General features: G+C 35.6%; 2 protein-coding genes across 3 annotated transcripts in view; one reads left to right on the top strand and one right to left on the bottom strand.

The window, feature by feature from the left end:
• Positions 1–22,755, top strand: part of Sdhaf3 (Succinate dehydrogenase assembly factor 3) — a 173,504-nt gene that overhangs the window by 7,552 nt on the left and 143,197 nt on the right. The window lies entirely within an intron of this gene.
• Positions 1–22,755, bottom strand: part of tara (SERTA domain-containing protein 2 taranis) — a 42,614-nt gene that overhangs the window by 5,691 nt on the left and 14,168 nt on the right. Inside the window, exon 2 of one of the 2 annotated variants that reach the window (XM_081979728.1) lies at positions 11,583–11,674. The exons of the other annotated variant lie outside the window; for it this stretch is intronic. Within the exon in view, the coding sequence (XP_081835854.1) occupies positions 11,583–11,612 (30 nt within the window). The 5' untranslated portion in view covers positions 11,613–11,674. The remainder of the gene's footprint in view (positions 1–11,582; positions 11,675–22,755) is intronic. 2 annotated transcript variants of the gene reach the window in all.

Consider the following 22,755-nt stretch of genomic DNA (forward strand, 5'->3'; position numbering starts at 1 on the left):
AAATTATATTTGCCCGAACTTAGCGTAAACACAATTAATTAGCAAGTTTAAAACATCCCAAACCCAGGCTGTATTAAAAATATAATTCAACTTGTTAACCGCAATAAAAAAATAAATAAGAGTGATTAAATGTGGCAACGTCGGCCGCTCAACCAAGCAGGACTGCCAACTGACTTAAGCGTCAGCCTTAGCAGCACAGCACAGAACCATAGGAAATAACGAAGTTTTTAGTATCTCGAATAGAAAGCGACCAATGGTGGAATTTCTGCCTTGGCTTTAGACGGATAGCATCGAAACCGCCTTAATAAGCTGTATTCCAGCTTTATTAAGGCTGGTTAACGACGAATGAAACCAGGAAAACGTACAAAGAGTGCTTGATAAGCTTTTTGCAATTATGCTTTGAATAGTTTTATTGGCAACGCTGCTAATTAAGGGATGAATGACTTTTGACAGAAAAACTGTCTTTTATCTGCATTTCTTTTATAAACACGAATGAAAAGAAATGGAAAAAGAAGGATCTTGTCATTTTGATTGTTCAGGCGCGTTAAGTGTTTGATTGCTTAAAATGGGTCACGTGACTGTTTAATAACCAAAGCTCTGTTTGACTTCACCAGCTGTCAAATTTGCTATATCGTTTTATGTTTGGTACCATTTTTGTGGTAATTGTGGTTCAATTACCTTTTCTGTGAGCGTGCACCCAAGACCAGGAGAATTGATAAAAACAAGAAGAAAATTAGGGTGAAATTAGTCAGTTTTGTCTAAGAATAAAAAATTACGTGAACCTAACCTAACATTCGGTGCAGATATGCATTGGACACTGCAAGAAAACCGTTAATTTGTTGTTTACGTAAGACAATCATTGATATAATGCATTTTGCGACTAAAACAATCAACTAAGACACAGACAAAGATTTTACTTAAATTACACTACATATTTTAGAATAGAACCATGGTGTTTTTTATTTGACTGATTTTTTGTAATACCAAACAAAACCACGTCATGTTATTAAAAAAAAATTCTCAGAAGGGCATTAGTCAACTGTGCCAAAAGTCTCAAAAGTACATTTTACCTTTAAATAATAATCTGCAATTTTGAAAAAAAAAACTGACGTGATTTACAGACAAGTTAGTTCAAAAATCGGGGCCGGAATTAAGTAAATTACCTCGCTGACCTTCTGAGTAAAAACTAACTAAACAAATGAGTCATTTTGAAGTAGTAATCAAACCACGTCAGCTAATTCAATGTCCAGGTGGTTAACAGCTGACGAGGTTTTGAAAACCAAAGAGAAGTGCAATAACTTTTAAAAAAGTAGCTAAACAATTAGTTGTGTTCGGTTGTTCCCCCAATTTGACAAGTATCACATGACACTCTGTAGCGTACGACTAACCCAGCCACGTGATAACTGTCAGATTATCGTCTGGTAAAAAGAGGAATAACCGAACTTTGTTATTTGGTTGCTTTGATTGAAGCAGTCAAATTTACAAGTCTTGTGTGCTATTTTCTGTTTGATTATGTTCCAGTACGGTTCTGGTTTTTAGGTTCAATTTACTAGCTTCAGTGAAAGTGTCAGGTCCGTAACTGTCCGAATGTTTTTCATGTCAGTTAAGTGTAATTTCTGTCATTTTCTCTTTGGTTATTTCATTTTAACAAAAACAAGGATTTTTTTCTACAAATTTTTCAGTGCGGCCCTGGTTTTGAGGTTCGATTCACTAGTTTCAGGTCCGTAACTGCCCAAATACCCTAAATTATTAGTTAAATTGTGTTTCATGTCAGTTGAGCGTGTTTTCTGCCTGGTTAATTCCACTTTAAGAAATATCACGATTTTTTTTACAAATTTTTTAGTACGGTCCTGGTTTTTGGCTTCAATTTACTAGTACCCGAAATTTACAAATACCCGAATTATTAGTCAAATGATGTTGAGTGTATTTTCTGTTTGGTTATTCCATTTTAACAAACAACTTTTTGGGGCTCAGTTGGTTCAGAAAAATGATATTTTTATCATGCTATAATTTGTCCACTGAAGTGATTACGTAAATTGTTTGACCAACTGTCAACAAAGTCAAATTTACAGCTAAAAACATGATTTACAACCAAATAGGTAAATATATGAAGAGAATATTAAGTAAACGGTTGATGCCTAATGTCCGTTTCCTTAACATTGGCTAAGTTGGTTCAAAGACAGCTCAGATAAGTTTAGACTGTGTTATTTTGCACCTGATCTGTCACATTCAAACGTGTACATTTTAGTTTGTACTTAAAATCGACTTGGAAGTGTCGGGGAAACAAGCATAAATGTCTTTTACTTTGATAAAGTTTTAGCAAACAGTTAACCAAGTGGCTTTTAGAATATTTGTGTTGTAAAGTTTATGAAGACAAGCTTTGTTTGGATCTTGGAAAAACTAGATTATTATGTCGTACGTTATAAGCTTACGTCAAGAATTTGATGCTTGCCTTTACGTTTACGGTTTACGTCACTTTTTGATATTGAGAGATTTTTGTGATTGAAAATAAATTTCTAGTGATACAAAACAAAATCTGGCAACTCTGCATGATACGTCAGTATGACCAGATAGTACTTGGTACCGTCATCACATTCGTTCAACCAATGGCGCGCCTCGTAGCAGCTAAATACGCTTTTTAGCGATGGTACCCTTGCATCAAAAACGGCTGGACAACCTTGCGGTTTTCGAGCGCATAGGCGTACCCGCGGTTCCAGTGGCGTTCGTCGCTGGTGAGAGTAGTAATATTTTAAAATCGGGCCGAAACAACAAAAAAAAAACCCGAAGGCTTTGGAGAAATCTAGCGTGCGATTTGCGCTAGGTGAACGGCGCGCTAGCAATCTTTTTCGCTTTATATAAGTGCGCGCTTTCTATTTAATTTACTCGAGGTGTTATTTAGTTGGGGCCACTTGGTCGTAACACTTTTCGTCTAGGAACGGTTAAAATTGCGATTTTATGGAGGGTTTTTTTTCAAAAACAAAACACCGGACTTTTAATAACAATTAACTGATTTTGAATTAGTTAAGTAAAAATTTAGAAACTTACGTTACAGATTGTCCTATCCATTACACACATGTTTACGTCAAATAACTCACGCTTAACAAAAACATCGACTAACTCAGTGTACACTGACAGTACCGGACGACTCGGTAACAAACACGCTACTAAGGGAAGGACGGGAAAACCACCCTGTTTCAGTACTAAGGGTGGGAGAAATGCTGTGCGCCCTACCGTCATCTTTTTACCCTAATATTTTAGGAGCTGACGAATGTTTTAAATGCAACAATTTCTGGTTAAATAATGTCCTAAATTGTAATCACCTAGAAGCCAAAGCCTCTTAAGTTTTCAGGCTCACTGTCATAATTACCCTATAAGCAATATGGAGTCGTAAACAAACCGCAAAACCCAATAAAGGCAATTTTAGGAATTGGGTAGGTACTACTTGTTAAAACCTTATTTAACTTTCGGTGATACGGAATTAAGTACTCGTTGGGTTTAAAATTTATTGGAGCTGTAAAAATGTTCACGTTTGCCTAAATCTCTGATCAATGTGGGTAGTTTGGTAAAGAAAATGTTGCGATTTATGCAAAATTGCACATGTGAGCGTTAGAGTTAAAGGGTCACGTGACCATAACACTATTCCTCACTCATTTCTGTATTCAATTTTGCCTGTTCTCTGTTTGAGTAAATTTTCTTTGATCACTAGAAACTTCTTTGTCAGTAAAGAAGAGAAGAATAAACAATAGACAGTCGTATAAAGGAAAGCAATAAAACTTGAAAATTTTTTAAATAAGACTAGAAAGTTAAAACTGACAATTTTTTTGGGAACAAATATGAAAATTTAAAAAAATGCAAATTTTCGATTTGCTCTCATTCTTGGTGTATTTTGACATTTCAAGTTTGACAACCCATACATACGTTTTAGCGTAATTAACCCTCTTAATCACGTGTCCAGTATATTTCCTTTTCACTAAGCTATAAAAAATGGAAATTTGATTTTTTTTCGTTAATCAATTAATTAAAAAGTAATATTTTCTGTGTATTGAATGTATCAAAGAACATTACAATTACCTTTCAATGGTTAAGTCATCCCATTTTACTTTGATGTTTACTGTACTAGTCAAAATTGCTAAGAAAGTATAAAAAATCTCAGTTTCAAGTCAAAAATGGGCATAGAACGCGAAATATATTTTATTAAGACAAACGGTTTAGCTGGAAGTAACAAGAATAGCTAAAATTCGAAATTAAGTGAATCAAATTTTTCCAAAAGTGTCACGTGACCGTATACATCTCATTCTATGCGTAAAACATGTATTTATATATAAGTATTTATTTCACTTAATTTAAGGTCCTGTGGTCATATATTGGACCATTTAACCATTTCCTCCATTTGATATGTAAGCAAAAACGTGCCAAAATAATCACGTGATCTAAAAATGCCAATCTTAGGCTTAGAAAATACGAATTAAGCATGCATCCTGCTAATCAAATGTCACTGAAACGATAAAGCAATACATTATATTTTCCACTATGTATTAGACACAAAAAAACACTAAATTCGATAAAAAAAACGTTATTCTAATGGTCATGTGATTGTAAGAATTTCTAATTAGGAAAATAGTCACATGAGTAGTATAGAAGAAGATTGAGAACTTAGTGACCGGTCATGTGATCTAAAAAATACATTCTCTTGGCAATTGAGGTTTGGAAAGTAAAGTATTCAATTCGAATATAGAAAATGGTGGAAATACAAGCCAAAAGGGTCAAAACTGACCTGTCAAACATTGATCAGAAGAGCAATCATTCGTTATAGGATTCAGGTGTTATAACTACACTTTAATAGAGCTACAACAGTCAATATGTATAGAAAATAGTACAATAGAGTGTAGGTTACGTTAGTCAACTCCCCTGCGGCACTTTCAGTTAACTAAATCGCAAAACAGGTGTTCGATACAATATCAGTTTCATCCTGGCGGAAGGAAAACAAAATGCCAGGCCTCCTTTATGTATCGAGAGATCACGGTTACACCCATTCATATACGTGTCGTTTAATAGTAAATGGCCCGTGGGGCAGGTCAAATATCCTTCTTCAATTAACAAGTGCTTTATCAGCCGGTTATTATCCAATAAACTCAGATTTAGCGCCACTTGGGGTGACAAGTTAATCGATTATGTACCTGACAAAGTTCGAGTAGTTGTTAGAGGATTTTTATGGCGGTTGTTTTGTTTTCTACTTAATCGAGGATTATGTCGACTTAGGATAATTGTATTATCATCAGATTTCGGTTTTTAGAGTCATTTTCAGTTAACAGATAGTCACTAGCTAGAATGTCTGTTAATTTAACTGAGGCTAAAATAAAACTCCTCTAGGAAGTTTGATTTGTTATGGCTATACATTTAAAATTTTTGGAATTTTTCTGAAAAACGCTTATTTTTGTAAAAATTGTTCACAAACATTCTCACCACCACTTCCATTTCCACATTCCAACCACTGTTGATTAGAAAATAAAAAAATCTGTCATTTTGATGTTCTTCAATTAACAAGTGATTCACAGTAAGTACAGAACTAGAGTTAACAGATATTCACAAACCCCCTCACTTCTCCCTTCCAAAGGAGGGTTGGGGGGGAATGTCTAGTTCTGTACTTACTGTGAATCACTTGTTAATTGAAGAACATCAAAATGACAGATTTTTTTATTTTCTAATCAACAGTGGTTGGAATGTGGAAATGGAAGGGGTATGTGAAAAATGTTTACAAAAATAAGCGTTTTTCAGAAAAATTTGCAATGCATAGCCATAACAAATCAAACTTCGTAGAGGAGTTTAATTTTAGCCTCAGTTGAGCCCAAAACCCTCATAAAACCCATACAAGTAACAAAGTCACGAAACAGTCCCAGACTACCTGGGCCAGTATAAAATACATCTGCCGGTCCCTTTTTTTTCAAAAACCCCAGGTACTTTTCAGGCTCCGTTATTATACCGGGGTAAAAGTTTTAGTAAAACTCGGCAAGGGAGAGAGAGAGAGAGAGAGAGAGACCACCCTAAGTTTGGAATTGAAAAATGCCGCTATCGCGATTCAACGGTAGAGAAGATCCTAACCCTAAAATTGCCACGCGGGCTCCCTTTTGCGTCTATTTTCATCCAGAACAAGAGGGTGCCAGCCCGCTAGTTCAACTGTCGGGTAATGGAAGCGGGGGCCAAGCCTGGAACAAAGGATTCCAGGAACGGACTCTAGTCTTTAACGTTTTGCTGTAATGGGACCCATGATGGAAATTTAAAACTTGGTTCTAGGTTTTACTTAGAGCCAGAAAATATAATACGTTTCTTATTTAAAATTGAAATCTATTAATATTCTGTTCTGATTGGCTATCTCCTCTTCTACGTCGATGCGCCCATAGCCAATCAAATGTTGCACAAGCCGACAACTCCAACAATTGGACACCATAACCTTATTTACACAGTTAATCCTTAAAAGGAACGATTTCCATTGATTTGCACACAAAACGTCGAAACTTTCAATAATTATTCTTCTTATATTCGTTACGTCATGTGACTGTAAAATCGTTTGCGTTAGGTAAGTCACGTGCTTCTGCTCCGATTCTGTACAACGCGCTTTTCAAGAAACATTTGTCATTCTAGAATATATCCGACGTTTCCATATTTTTGGTAATTTAAATATTTTCCCGCCAAAAAGAACTAAATACCACTTTTTCTAACAAAGCTACAAACAAATCGAAGACTTGTGCTAACCGATGAATATATCAACTTTTTTTTAAAGAAAATTGAATATTTTGTTTAGAATCACGTGACCTTTACCAATTTTTTCTTAGCAAAATAACCGGTCACGTGACACCGAAAAATCAATTTAAATTTGAAAACGGTCATGTGACCAAAAAATCAATGTTAAATTTGAAAACGGTCAAATCATTGTAAAATTGAAGTTTAAATTTCAAAATGGTCACGTGACACTGAAAAACTAGGTGTCAGTTTATGAACAGTCATGTGACACTACGAATTCAAATATTAGTTTGAAAAAAAAGTCACATGACATGTCAAGAATTTATCGTAGAATTCAAAAATTTAATAATGTATGTACAGGGTGTTAATATTTTAGTAGTAGTATGTAGTTCTTGGGGGACCACCCAATAATCAATGACTGTCATTTAATTGTCATATTCAATGGTTTGCTCTATATAAATAAATATAAACGATTAAAAGTTGGAATGGAAGTCCTACTCCGGTCCTGATTCGAAAAAGAGAGGGCGAGGATTAGTAACATGAACGCGGGCCCCAGGGTGACAGGCGGCCCCTAGTAGAGGGGCTGCTCGACCGACCTATCCACCCTTCTCGGAACTCCGGCCGGGGCTGACGCCACCGCTCCAACAGCCTTGTTTTCGACCCCGAAAGCGCTGTTGCCACTACCACCGTTTTCTAAAAACTGCCTCTCCACCATCCGTCAAAAACACGCCACAGTGGTCATCCAAAACTGTTTCACTTCTATACTAATAATAGAGATAACTGAAGTTAGGACGTGCAATGCAAGAAAAGTTAGAGTACAATTTGGCAACATTGGTGGTGTGTTGGAACATCAAGGGTCGATTTATGGGTTTGAAATTTTTCTCTCAGTGAGTGTCAAATGGCCGTCAGATTCACCAGATCTAGGAAAAGAACTTCGACCTGGTCGCCATCAAAATGATCTTTTTCGAAAGTTTAAATTTCTCATCTCTCTTTTTGAGGGGGGGAAATCAGTCCCATTAATTTTCCCGCGAAAGGGGTTTGTAAAATATATGGCCCCCTTATTCCGAGCGTTACTACTCTTCGTCTCATTTCTATTTAAAGAACAGAGCAGGACTTAAACAAAATTGGCTTAAGAACCAAATGAAAAAAACTAATTAGTGTAAACACACTCCTGGAATATCATCGAGTCTTTCATGCGATTCTGGTCCATATAAGATCGTCCCATTAGGTGGGAAATCCGTTCCATCGCAAAAACCATCTACGTAGGCAAAAACCGTCCTAAAAACAACCCCTGCGAGCTAAAAAGAGAAAACTACCGCCGTCGTCGATCCAAACATTCCAAATTAAAACGACGTAGCAACCCGAGCGGCGCGTCGTAGTTTGTTTTTGCCGGCGTCATCGGGAACGTTGTCGGAAATGGGGGGAAAACGGGGGAAAAGTCCCGACCAATCAGAAAGCAACGTTTCCCACTCGAATCGCCTGTGGGATTACGGACCCCCCGTAGCTTTGAACACGGACGATTTAATGATAACGGGCGAACCAAATTATTTTTTTTTTTTGGAATTCTGGAACGTAGTTCCAGAATTTCAGATCAGAAGTTGTTTGCTGATTTACGTCTGATCTTCTTCTACAGTTCAGTTCCGAAATTCCGGAAAAAGTCAATAAAAATCTACTACCACTACTACAGCAAAACTAGAGAAGTTGTGCCTAAATTTTAGATGTTTTGCTGTGTAAAACTATTAAGGGTTGTAACTTTTTTTACGTTAATTTCAAAAATAGCTCGGCTCCCCTTCGCTGGGACAAACGGTAGAGGGCGCTTGCGTCGAGAGGCGTGCCAGTTTGCCGATATCAATACTTCCAGCGCCCTCCCACCACCTACGGGGAGAGCCAGGAACAAAAAAAGCACGTGGCATCGCGGCAGTTTTAATGCAATTATCTGTTATTGTGTTCGGGACGTTATCCCGATGGATTCACGTGGGACTTTTGGATGTCGATGGTTTTTTTGGGAGATCTCAGAAATCTGACAATCTCATGTCAGAAGAATCATCCTCAACCAAATTGACGCTACCAGATCTGATTAAAATTCAGTTGGAAAAGCAGAGAGTGAAACACAGAATGTTCTAAGAGAGATAAGGAGACTGCTGAAACCTCAAAACACTCAAATCGCGGTTTCCTGGCAACAATTTTCCTTAAAGATAGAGTTGGTAAATTTTGGTATTCTAATTTGTGCTTTGCGTAGTGCTAAAGCACTATGCAAATTATTTTAAGATGTCTCATGGGCATTTGAGACATTTACAAAACTTCTAAGAAGTTTAGAAAGCTCCAAAATGGTTCCAACAACTTTCAAATCTCTCCAAACTATGATGCCACATCGATATTTTTCCATGAATCAAAACTAATCAATATTCGCCTTCCAGGAACGTTGTCAAACTGTGACACCCTTATGACATTTCCAAATGGCACTTAGAGGCATCTGACACATTGACGAAATTCCTAAGAGGTTCAAGAAGCTGTTAAATACTTCTGACAACTTCCAAATCTTTGTTAGAGATCTCTGACAGTTTCAATACAACCGATGTGGCAAAATTGACATTTTTTCCAAAGTTACTCAAAAATAATTACTGCTCACACTTCAGCAACGTTGTTAAACTGACCATTTTTTAATTTAGTACAAAAGTTTAGCAATGTTGCCAAATGGTCACCACATTGAGTAGGGGTAAACAGTCAAAATGGCGGCTGGATGACGTATAAGACTAACGTTTTAGTTGACAGTTGTTTAGTTTTTTGTAAAATTGTCTAAAAAGTTCTGAAATGTTCAAATCCTTAAAAAAATGTTTAGATGGTTCTACAAATGTTCTCAAATATTTAAAGTTTTCTAAAAACGCATAAAATTGTCTAAAAATGTTTTCGAATGTTAAAAAAAATGTTCAGCTCTTTAAGATCTAAAATATTCTCGACATTTGCACATTATAAGGAGTCAGGTGACTCTTCAAATAATACTTTGACATCTAAAACAGTCACGTGGCCATTTGCACTGTAAAGAGGGTCACGTGTGTTTAAAATTGGTTTAAAAATATCAGTTTAAACTGAAAAACGAGCATGTGATCCTTTAAATAACATTTTGACATCCAAAACTGTCATGAGACATTATAAAATCCATTTTTAATTTTAGAAGAGTCACGTGACCTTTAGGATCCGTTTTTAAGTTAAAAAAGGGTCACGTGGACTAAAAAAAAATTAAATTTGAGTATTGAAAATCGTCACGTGATCATTTGCACATTAAAAGGAATCGCGTAATTTAAAAAATCTCAGTTTAAACTGCAAAACGGTCTCGTGACCCTCTAAACATTATTTTGCTATTTACAGTCACGTGACTTTCAGGATTTCGGTTTCACGTTAAAAAGAGTCACGTGACTGACAAATATTTTGGAAAGCCCATTTAGGCGAATAGTGTGCCAAATAGGCGAGTTATTTAGGATTAAATGAACGGGTGCATCACAAACGTCAAAAAAAAATCGTTAATTTTGACGCCCTCTAGCGGTCAAACTATACTAGCAACAATACCAAGAGTGTATATGTTTGGGAAGCCCATTTCATTAGCTATCCATAGACGTATAAAAGTTATAAAAAAATGTGCCAAATAAGCGAACTATTTAGGATTGACTGAATAGTTGCATCAACATCATGGGTCAACTTTAACACCCTCTGACGGCTAAACTAACCAACAAACAAAATTAATGTTCTCGAATGTTTGTAACTGGCTCAACATGTTCAAGAAGTTATAAAAATGTTGAAATATGTCTAAAATTCTTTTTTTTTATTTTCTTTTTGGATTGTCAGTATTTTATAAACTTTTGCTATTTTGGTGTAACCTCTGGAAAAAGTCATTAAAAACAAAAAATTGTCGAAACTTTAAAGTTTCCAAAAATATGCCCCCATGAGTTTGTAACTTGTACCGTTTGGCCGCTAGAGGGCGTCAAAGTTAGATAGTATTCATTGCAATATCTTCGAAACAAAATTTTACATTTTTAAACAGAACAAATTAATGACAAAAGAGTAATTAATTTATTTTTTTGTATTTGGTGCCGGGGTTTCATTTTGCTAACGATAACTGTCAAACTGTGACAGTGTACGAGTAGAATGGTAAAAACGGCACTTAAATCCGACAAAATAGAAGATGTTAGAGGCCTTTGGCCACTCTCACTGATGGTCTAAAGATTTGATTTTATTTGGGGAGATTGTTTAGTTTAGCAAGAAATTTTGTAGGTTCAGTTTAATTTAAGTTCAGTAACTAGGATAAAGTGTCAAAATGTAAAAGCAAATTGACCAAAACTGGAAAATCTTATATGAAACAGTTTGAGTAGCTTGAAGGTGGATGACTCTTAACAGATCTGTAACTGAAAAATTGTTTTTGTTTGTAACATGATTTTTAGAAACAATAATTTTACATTCTGTATAAAGTTTGACTTTAATTTTGTGTAAACTATATTTCTTACTACAGTGAGTTGAAATTATTAGTTTAATATCTGCCAAGAATTCAAAACAGAAGAGCAATTTCTACTTATGGAGATGGACAGCACTAATGTTCTATAGGCAGTTTCAAGTTTTCAATCTCATCAAATTTCGTAGAATACTCCAACAACTCTCCCATTAGTTTTAGTCGTTGTTGAAAGTCAGCTGGATATGCTGAGAGATTCTCACTATTTTAGGACATTACAGTAAAAGTGGATTTGAAAAGTGTGGTGTGCATTATCATAAGTTAGATGATTGATGAATCTTCCTCTCGTAGAAACTTTACGTAAACCAGGAGAAGAAGATTCAACCTGATGATGTAATAAACTTACTCTAGTAACTCTGACTGTCTTGTGCTGCATACACCATAGGATGATTTGACCATCAGAGACTTCTAATCTTCTTGGGACGGTATTAGACTAACCTACAAAAAGAAAAACACGTCGTAAGGTCTGTGGTATAATAAAAAGATAAAGTGTTTGCACATGCAGTGACTATTGACAGTCTGGAGCTGCTAGAGCCCCGTTTCAAGCAAGTGAATACCGTTACGCCGGTTGCATAGTTCAGAATTAAGCTCGACGTGTCGGAATTAAGGCTATCTAACAGGCGGCGGAGTTTTTATTTTTGATCTTCGTTCTACAATAGACGAACGGGCTTCAGCTAACGGTGCCAAGCTCCTTCCGCGTCTACTGTTGATGGAGCTTTGTGGCAAATCAAAAAAAATTTGGGCTTCGCAGCATTAAAATTTCGTTTGGGTTCAAAGAGGACAACGAAGCGTTGTCATCATTCCTCTAAACTTATCGCTCGTTCGAGGAGGGGAGGACTTGTAAGGTCGATTTTCGCTGGCTTCACCGTGGCTTGCGCGTTGCTCCATGGCCGTATGCGCGTTCGCACATTAAAGCAAACAACGTAGACTTTCTTGGCTCCTATAGCTGTTCGCCAGCCAAGGAGAAATGTTTTTCAAACCACTTGTTTACTTCGCATTTATATGCTTAAATCGTCCTCCGATACGTATTTGTAGCTCTTATCGATACACGCAAAAATAATTTTATCGATCGATTAAAGCGTCGCGGATGTGTATTACCTCACTATCTCGGGGCAGAGCAATTTATCGAACGCCAGGCCGATATCTCCTAAAGCGATCGCTAGATGGCCTCACTCTTGCTGTACAATTGTACTGGCGGGACGACCTTGTCCCACTTGCATTTCAACTTGGAACGGGAATTTCCCAATGCGATTGTCGACTTAAAATTTGATAGACGTGCGCACCATACACTCAGAGCAATCGTAAGAAATCGATGTGAATCACATTTTCGTCGAACAAACCCAAGGCAAAGTGAATCACAGCAAAATAGTGTCGTCACGTGATACTAAGATAGTTTTCAATATGACGTTCCAACTGTCAAAAACTCTTTCCTATAAGGCTGCTTATAAAGTCTACGTCACAACTGTCAAAGACTCCTTCCAGAAAGTTTAAAATTTATTTTCTCTTTCCAGCAGTAAAGAACTAGTTAAAACCGCCACTTTTATAGCTCCTAAACGAGGTAAATTTTGAGAGTGGTCTAATGATTACGTCACAACTGTCAAAAATCCCCTCCATGCGGCTATGAAGTAAATTTGAATCACTTTTTCAATAATTTAAATTTTTACTCTTTTACTGAAAGAAATTTTGACAGTTGTGACGTACTTAACAGATGTCACTTGACAATAAAATTTTTTAGACCAAGGACTCCCATCCATAAAGCTAGAAAGTGCATTTACTCTGAACCATTCAAAACAAATTGAAACGTTTACTTTGATAGCTTTACATCCTGAATAAGACCTAGTTTGACAGTTTTGACGTGACACTAAGACACTCTCGGATGTGACTGTCAAAAACTCCTTCCATAAAGCTATAAAATTAATTTTTTCTTCGCCAATACAGAAGTAGTTAAAACCGTCACTTTTATTGCTCCACGTCTTAAACGAGGTTAATTTTTACAGTGCTCATGGGGTACTAAGACACTTTTTAATCCAATGATTACGTCACAACTGTCAAAAATCCCCTTTCATGAAGCTATAAAGTCATTTTCAATCTTTGACACTTTTTGAGTAATTAAAATTTTCACTTTTTTGGCAGTTGTGAGATTAGAGATTTAATCTGACGGTTACGTTACAACTGTCAAAAATCCCCTCCATGCGGCTATGAAGTAAATTTGAATCACTTTTTGAGTAATTTAAATTTTTACTCTTTTACTGAAACAAATTTTGACAGTTGTGACGTACCTAACAGATGTCACGTGACAATAACATTTTTTAATCTGTCGGTTACGTTATAAGTGTCTTAGGACTCCCTTCCATAAAGCTAGAAAGTGCATTTACTCTGAACCATTCAAAACAAATTTAAACTTTTACTTTGATAGCTCTACATCCTGAATAAGACCTAGTTTGACAGTTTTGACGTGACACTAAGATACTCTCGGATGTGACTGTCAAAAACTCCTTCCATAAAGCTATAAAATTCATTTTTTCTTCGCCAATACAGAAATAGTTAAAACCGTCACTTTTATTGCTCCACGTCCTAAACGAGGTTAATTTTTACAGTGGTCCTGGGGTACTAAGACACTTTTGAATCCAATGATTACGTCACAACTGTCAAAAATGCCCTATCATGAAGCTATAAAGTCATTTTGAATCTTTGACACTTTTTGAGTAATTGAATTTTTCACTCTTTTGGCAGTTGTGAGATTAGAGATTTAATCTGACGGTTACGTTACAACTGTCAAAAATTCTCTCCCATAAAACTGCCAAGTGAATTTTACCCTTAACAATTCAAAACCAACGTCATGGATTAGGCCCAATTTGACAGTTGTGACGTGACACTAAGATACTCTTGCATACGATACCTATATCACAACTGTCAAAAAAATCCTTCCATGAATCCCACATTCACCATTACTATTACTTTGATAACTCTACGTCCTAAACGAGTCCCAGTTTGACAGTTGTCACGTCACACGTTTTAATGCCCTACATCACAACGGGCAAAAAAACTCGCACCCTTTTACCAGGAAATTCCTATTTACAGGTGCCAGACCTTTTGTCACGTTCCTAATTTTGCCGAAGGTGTTTGTTTACATTCTTCCGGGCGGTTGTCGGCAAGTGCATCATCCCCACAATGTGTGTGTGTACTTTATTACCGCTGAATAACTGTAAAGAGACCGGGAAGGGTGAATGAAACTTGTAAAGGTGTTTGTAGTAAACTTGTTGATTAACAAATGGGAGTTTCTCAGTTTAATGGGGTCAAGGTATTCAAACTTTCTAAGTATCTAAACTTTGTATTGATGGAACGTCGTTTAAGACTACCACACGAAACTTATTTTGATCTAAATTTGCCATATGTAATTTATTTTGTTTCAAAGTTGACATACATTATGTCATTTTCCTGAAAAGTGCTTCCTAAGGAAAATACAGTCCTTCAAACTTTTTTTTTTGTCATAACTGTCAGACCGTTGGACCAATATTGATCAAATTGGGAACAAGCACTTTATTACACGTTATTACGGTCAAAGACCCAAAACTAACCCAACCCAACTTAAAAATTGGAAACGGAAAATTTACTTTAGAAGAAGAAGTTTAAAAAATATTATTGTAGCCAGTTTTCATAGTTTCCAGACAAACTAAAGGACTTTAGTTTTGAAAATTGAATTAGAAAAGATAAAAATTTCAGAAGCTTAAAAATTGTGTTTGTAACCAGTTTTCATGCAAATCGAGAGACTTTAATACTAAAAATTGACTTGTAGACATAAAAACTACTTTTTCAAGAATTTGTTACTACAAATTCCTACATTTAAACCTTAAAAATTGACTTGAACCCCAAAATGTAACCGAACTAATGAAAAGTGACATCAAGTCAAGCTTAAAATTTGCATTTGAAGCAAGTTTTCATAATTTCAAGACAAATTTCAATATTTTAGTCTTGAAAATAGTCTTAGATGCAGGACATTAACATTAGATTCATGAAAATTGTCTTGAAAACGAACTTTTCGTGCTTTTTACTTTGCTTTTCATTTTCTTCGAATTCTGGACTATTTTTAGTGCTTCAAAACTGCTTTCAGCTTGGAAAATCGAGTTCCAAGACTATCAAGATTACTAAGTTATTGACATAGCAAACTTAAAAAACAATTTTTACATTCTTCATAGACTTAAAATAGCATTCCAAGCTTTGTCACTATTAAATCGACTTCTAGACACCTCAGTGCTAAAAATTCGGGTATTTCTTAATAAACTAGACTGTTTTTAGTGTTTTAAGGCTGTTTTCAGTGCCTCAAATCGAGTTTCAAGACTATCTTTACAAAGTTTTTGACTTATCAGGCCTAAAAGCCAGTTTGTCCACTGACCATAATCTTGGAAATGTTATTTCAAGCGTTTTCACTATTAAATTGACTTCTACACTCATAGATGCAATAAATTGTAGCATCTTTAAGAAATTCAGACTGTTTTTAGTGCTTTTTAAGACTGAAAAATCGAGTTTAAGACTATTTCCAAAAGTCAAGTTTCTTCAGTAATAAAAGTAAAAAATGTTGGTACCAAATGCTACAATAATAGTCTTGAGTACTAATTTTTAGAAATAAAATAGTCCGAAAATTTAATTTACTTCTAGACTTGTTGTCCAGTCCAGAAAATTCAGTTGTACACCAATTAAAGTCTTGAAAATATACTTTTGGACTCTCTTTAGTCCTAGTCCGTTCTAGCATTAAAAGTAAACTTTTATACTATTTTTAGTAGTAAAAAATGAGTTTCATGCACAATACAATATTTGTCTTGATTTCCGGACTTTTTTTAGTTCTTGAATGCCAGTTTCAGACACTCAACCAGGATGGCAGTCTGAGAAAGCGAATCATAAGACCCTTCCTAGTAGTAAAAAAGTTTTTAGACTATTCAGTACAAATTTGGACTTTCACAAGTCTTGGATGTTCAGTTTTAAACTATAAAACGATTTTTTAAATTGAAATTTGGAGGACTGTATCTTCCTTAGGAAACCTTTTTCAGAAAAATGACATAATGCAAGTCAACTTATTTTTTGATTAGCTATCAAATGGTGAATTATTGACACTTAAAACTGGACCACCCTGTATTATATTCATTTAATTTAGCTATTTTCAAATCGTCCGCCAAAGAGAGTTTACTGTGAGTAAACAAAACTATATGGTGATGCAACGTTGTCAGTAAAACTCTTCATAAACGTGAGCAGATGCCAGAATTGTTTTTCACTTCTTTTAGAGTTGACAGTAATCAGCCATTTCATTTCGACTTGTGATTTCGGATCCAAATGACCTCCGTGTGATTTTGTATTCAGGGTGTAATGTGATTTTTAGATTGTAACGCGTAAATCCAAAATCGTGGGTCGAACAAAAGCACCTCTTATGTTTGGAATCATGTCAGTACTTTTGTAGAAAACGATGTCTAAAATATAACAGACAATAATAAGAAAAATAATCAAAGAGAAATACACTGAATAAGCCCTAAAGCCCCAATAGGTAGTGATCAATGTTACTCAGAATGAGTTTCTAGGAAAAGTTGATTAACTAAGATAAGTACATAACACTGACAAAGTAGATTTACTTGGTAGTATGCGGTTGCAGTTGAAATAAATGCAAAAAGCATATATTTTTACAATTTTCCGGAAAATGGATCATTCTATTGGCAACAGTTAATAAGTTTCCATTTATTACGAGGTTACTGATATTCCAATACAAGTGTACAACCAATTTGAGACTGAATTTCTTGAGCAAATAATTCCATATAGAGACATTATACAATTATGCAGACGACACTGATACAAATCTACGGTAGCTATACACGCAACCACGCGTAAAGGAAGAATAAATCAGAAGACTAAACAGATCGAGGTGGATGGTAATCTGATCGAATCGGACGCGTGCCGACTGTCTCGTGACAATAAAAACAAATCATCCACCCAATCAATTCCATATCTTGGTCGAAGAAGTGATCGATGATTTGTTGTTTTTCAGCTGTTTACACGAGCCCGATCTAGCGCGGGTCACGGTCGTTCTGATGATGATAGTAATCGTTTGCGCCCATTGTTTTCCCCCCCCATTAAAACTAAGCTAATTGATTATTTACGTCTAGAGATAAACAGGTGTCGGAACGTCTAATTGCTCTGCATTCTTGGCACCGATTCGGCAGGGAAGCGCCGCTCGTACATTTCCTTTTCCGTCAACCGGCTTACATAGATAAATCACGGATGATTAAACGATCGCGGGATTTAGTTCGTTCAAGTTCTTTAGGATTTCTGGTTAGCAGGGATTTTTCCAGTTTACGCCACTTTTCAGCGCGCTTAGTCCTTTAACTTTTATGTTTACCACTTGTCAACTGTGCGTTTCTTGGAAATCATCCCGATGATGTCACTTAGGTATAGGCGTGGGAAACGTCAAATTATCTTCAACAATTTCATTGCCAAAATCAAGTTACTGATTGCCATTTTACCACCTAACCCTAATTTGTGATTCAAATCATTCATTCCCTTAATAATGCAAATTTTCCTAGAGTAAAGTCCACACATTTCCAATATTATACAACTATTATCAAGTATACATGTGCATTATTGACGTATAAATCTCAGAACAGTGTGATTGCTCAAAAACAGCTTTTTCAGAATCCAGCCGCCTAAAGTGTGTTTTTAATGAGCTCATCCCACATATTTTTTTATTTCATATTTGTTTAGAACGCAAAAAAATGTCAAATTTTATTATTTTTCAAAATACTAAATCTAACATAACAAACATTAAATAAAAAGATTCAAATTTCAAAGGTAACATTTAAAACGCACGCTAGATATGACGTAGACGGTTTTGACAACATTGCACTCTGCGGACTTGACTTTGAGGTTATAAATCAGCTGATCGGAAGATGCTGTCAACCATCAGACGGCCATAGCCAATAAAACTGCTGCAAATCGTCTACGTCATATACGCGGCAAAACCGTCGATTTGAATTATTTATTTACGCATTTTTAAAGTCCTGAAAATTGCCAAAAAACCTTTTTTTTTGTAATAAACTACAAATTCCGACATTTCAGACTAAGTTTCCTGATTTATATGCATTGAAACGCAGTTTTACTTTATGTGATATGAGCCCATTGAACACTGTTTTAACATTTCTTGACACAACATACAGGGTGGTCCAAATTGATTGTAGGATAATTCAAGAGTGGAAAAAACATAAAAAATAAACTCCAAAGTGTCATATAAACTATAGTCGAAAAGTGCCCTCTAGCGGAGCTAGCGAACTGTAAAGGTGAGGCACCAAGACAATTTTTTAAATTTTAATTCCTAAACGAAAATAGTTACTCAAATGAAATTTGGAATGCATGTTTGCTATGTTGTGTATGTTTATTTGGGAATTTGTTCAAAAAGTTTGACAGCTTCAAATTTCTATAAGCTATAATTTTAGGACATTCTTTACATTCTTTACTTTTTCCCAAGAAAAGTTTGTCTTGGCATTTCTTTTCATTTTGCATAATTTTTCAGATAAAGTCATTTTTATAAACTTGTGCGTAAATAAAAAAAATTGCTTCTGTTCGGAATATTCAAAAAAAATTTAAAATCTCCAAATTATTACTTCAAAATGGTGACAAATTTGCCAAATTTTATTTGTTTGATTAGGAATTAAAGTTTAAAAAAACCTGTTTTTTGGGGTACATATTTTAGGGTTTGCTAGCTCTGCTAGGGGGCGCTTTTCGACCATAGTTTATATGACACTTTCGAGTTTATTTTTTATGTACTTTCCACCCTTTAAGTATGTTACAATCAATTTGGACCACCCTGCATTATGACACTTATTTTGGCCACAATTTTTTGACAATGTAAGATTACTAGATTCATCTTTGAAGAGAAGAAGACGCGGACTTTCAAAATCTTTTCTGTTGATAAAGTTAAATTTAATTTATTAACCAAATATTTTGGTGCGTCGATCTTACCAGAAGTCATTTTTACTTGCCGGAAGCCTCTAAAACCTTTTGAAGCTAGTCAGGACTATTTTTAATGTACCAGAAGCTTCTAGAAGCCATTTTTAGTTGCCAGAAGCCTCTACAACCTTCATAAGCTTCCCAAGAGACTTTCAAGAGTGCCAGGGGCCTCTAAACGGCCATTTTATATTGCCACAAGCCTCTGAAACCTTCTCACGCTTGCAAAAACTGTTTTTAATATGCCAGAGGCCTCTGGCAGTCATTTTTAGATTCCAGAAGCGTCCAAACCCTTCTTAAGCTTCCCAAGAAACTTCTAAAAGTGCCAGAGGCCTCTAAACCGCCATTTGGTTTTTAGACTGTTTTGAAAGCTTCTTGACTAGTTAAAGAGCATTTAGAAGCTTCTAGACTCTATTTTTGAAGCCTTTAGAGATTCTATACTGTTTTGGAAATTTTCACATCTTTTGCCTATGTTTTGAAACTTTTTGAGAACTTCTAGACTAGCTGAAGAACATTAGACTGTTCCAAAAGCTTTTGGAAGCTTCTAAACTGTTTTGGAAAGCTTTCAACTTCCGTAGAAACATTTTGGAGTTTCTATACCGTTTTAGAAGCTTTTTGGGCAGTTTAAGAAGCATCTTGAAGGACTGGACTGCTTTAGAAGCATTTGGGAACTCTTAGACGGTTCTAGAAATTGTTAAAAGTCTTTAAACTGTGTTAGAATCTTACGAATGTCTTTAGACTGTTTTGAAAGCTTCTTGACTAGTTAAAGAGCATTTGGAAGCTTCTAGACTCTATTTTTAAAGCTTTTGCAGGTTCTATACTGTTTTGAAAGTTTTCAAATCCTTTTAGACAATTTCAAGAGCCTTTGAACTACTCTAGATTCATACGGAAGCTTTTAGACTGTTTTGAAACTTTTTGAGAGCTTCTAGACTAGTTGAAGAGCATTAGACTGTTCCAAAAGCTTCTAAACTGTTTTGGAAAGCTGTAGAAGCCTGTTTGGAGTTTCTATACCGTTTTAGAAGCTTTTGAAATCTTTTTAGGCAGTTTAGGAAGCATATTGAAGGTTCTGGACTGCTTTAGAAGAATTTTGAAATTATTAGACGGTTCTAGAAATTGGTGAAAGCTTCTAGACTAGTTGAAGAGCATTTGGAAGCTTTTAGGCTGTTTCAGGAACATTTGGAAGGAGTCTCCAAATGTCTCTGAAGCAGCCCAAAACCTTCTAAAACAGTATAGAAACTCCAAAATGGTTACTAACAGATGAAAGCCTACTAAAACAGTCTAGAAGCTTCCAAATGATCTTCAACTGTCTCGAAGTTGGCAGTTTATATTTATTTAGAGAAATATAAAAATATGCATAATGAGGGAAAAAGGGCAGCAGTTTCAGGATGTAGACAACGCAAGTAAAATTGTTGATTCTTAAAAAAAAATTAAGTAAGAAAAATGTCTTTTTGTTGGTTTTATGGAGATAAAGAGAGACCTTTGATCTGAAAAGTCTGTACATAGCAGTCTACTATTTAGCCCTGAAAAAGAAATCAATCATTTTCAAAAACCTCGGTTTGGTAAATTTGAAAAGATACAAAAAAAATCAACAACTTTTTAACTTCTGTATTTATAAAAAGCAAAACATTTTCATAGAGAATGGATGAATGGAGGAAGGTAATTTTGCAATAAATGGTCGTCTAAAGGAGATATTTGCCAATCAATGGATATTTAGTCTTGGTTGCAAGCAGTAATTATTGTGACTAGTCCCTAAAGTACTCATCCAAGACGTGCTGTCAAAATATTTATTTTAGAACGTTTAGGAGCAATAAATCTCCTTACCGCACAGGTGTAAGATTCATTTATTACACGGTCGATATCCTGACCTTTTCCAAACACCCACCACTATTAAAGCAATAAAAACGGAGCTTCCGAGGCACAGGTAAATTAAACTTCCGCTTGCATGATCGTCCATTGACCTTTTCTCACACAGACGGAATCCCCTTAAACCGCAAACAAAATAATAATAGTATGAAACGAGGAAGGGTCTCCCTGACCTGGTTCTCTGACTTGGCTTAATACGCAAACCCAGTCAATTAATAAGTTTTGGCAAAGCCCCCTTCCCGATGATTTACTGTCCCAATCAAGCGTAAACACGTAACCACGTCATTAACTTTTAACGAATGTAGTAGTCGTGACGTAGCGCGGAAACAACTTAATTGACATTGACCCAGTTGAAAACCCATCAATAAAATATAAATCAACCGGGGCCAGGGAATCACAATTTAAAAACAATAAGCCCCCCCTTGCATTAAAAAAAACCGGGTTTTATTTATTACTTTAGCGTCAAAACAAACAAGGCGAAAGTGAAATGGTGTATTAAAATTAAATTACAGTGCCGGATCCAGTCATTTGTGTGCCAAGTTTATATTTTCAGTGTAGTTGTTGTTTGTCAAATGTCATCTGTCATTTTTTGGGGTCATCATATTTACAATGTAGCTGGCCACATTGTAAAGGCAAAGTGACACTAGTCAAAAACCGTCACGTGCTGTAAAAAATTGCTAAATGAAATTTAAACAGTGGTAAAAGTTTTAATGGTAAAATGCAGCACTGTATGGGCCAAGTGACACTAGTCGACAACAGTCAAGTGACCATAAAAATGTAGGTAGTTTCAATTGTAAAAATTCGCGAAATCTAATTTAGACAGTTGGAAAAGCTGAAACAGTAAAATATACGTTCCGTGAATAAAAATACAATTTTTGAGCTGGCAACATTGTAAACGCAAAGTGACATTAGTCAAAAACCGTCACGTGACCTTAAAAAAAGGTAGTTTGACCTGTAAAAATTTAGACAGTGATAAAAGTTTTAATGGTAAAATACACGCCACGTGATTTTGGAAATGCAATTTTTGACCTGGCAGCACTGTATGGGCCAAGTGACACTAGTCGACAACAGTCACGTGACCATAAAAAGGTAGACTGAATTACGAAAATGCTAAAAATCCAATTTAAGAACTTGTGAAGGCAAAAATGGTAAAATTCAAGACACTCAAGGAAAAAATGGTAATTTTTGAACCCTGTACAGGCAAAGTGACACTAATCTAATTTAGACAGTTGGAAGAGCTGAACCAGTAAAATATACGTCACCTAAATATAAATGCAATTTTTGAGCTGGCAACATTGTAAAGGCAAAGTGACATTAGTCAAAAACAGTCACGTGACCATAAAAAAGGTAGTTTGAGCTGCGAAAATTTGCTAAATGAAAAGACAGTGGTAAAAGTCTGAATGGTAAAATACACGCCACGTGATTTTGGAATTGCAATTTTTGACCTGGCAGCACTGTATGGGCCAAGTGACACTAATCGACAACAGTCACGTGACAATAAAAAGGTAGACTGAATTACAAAAATGCTAAAAATCCAATTTAAGAACTTGTGAAGGCAAAAATGGTAAAATTCAAGACACTCAAGGAAAAAATGGTAATTTTTGAACCCTGTACAGGCAAAGTGACACTAATCTAATCTAATTTAGACAGTTGGAAGAGCTGAACCAGTAAAATAT

Source organism: Ips typographus, linkage group LG5, assembly GCF_016097725.1.
Source record: "Ips typographus isolate SLU linkage group LG5, UJ_Ityp_2.0, whole genome shotgun sequence".
NCBI lineage: Eukaryota > Metazoa > Arthropoda > Insecta > Coleoptera > Curculionidae > Ips > Ips typographus.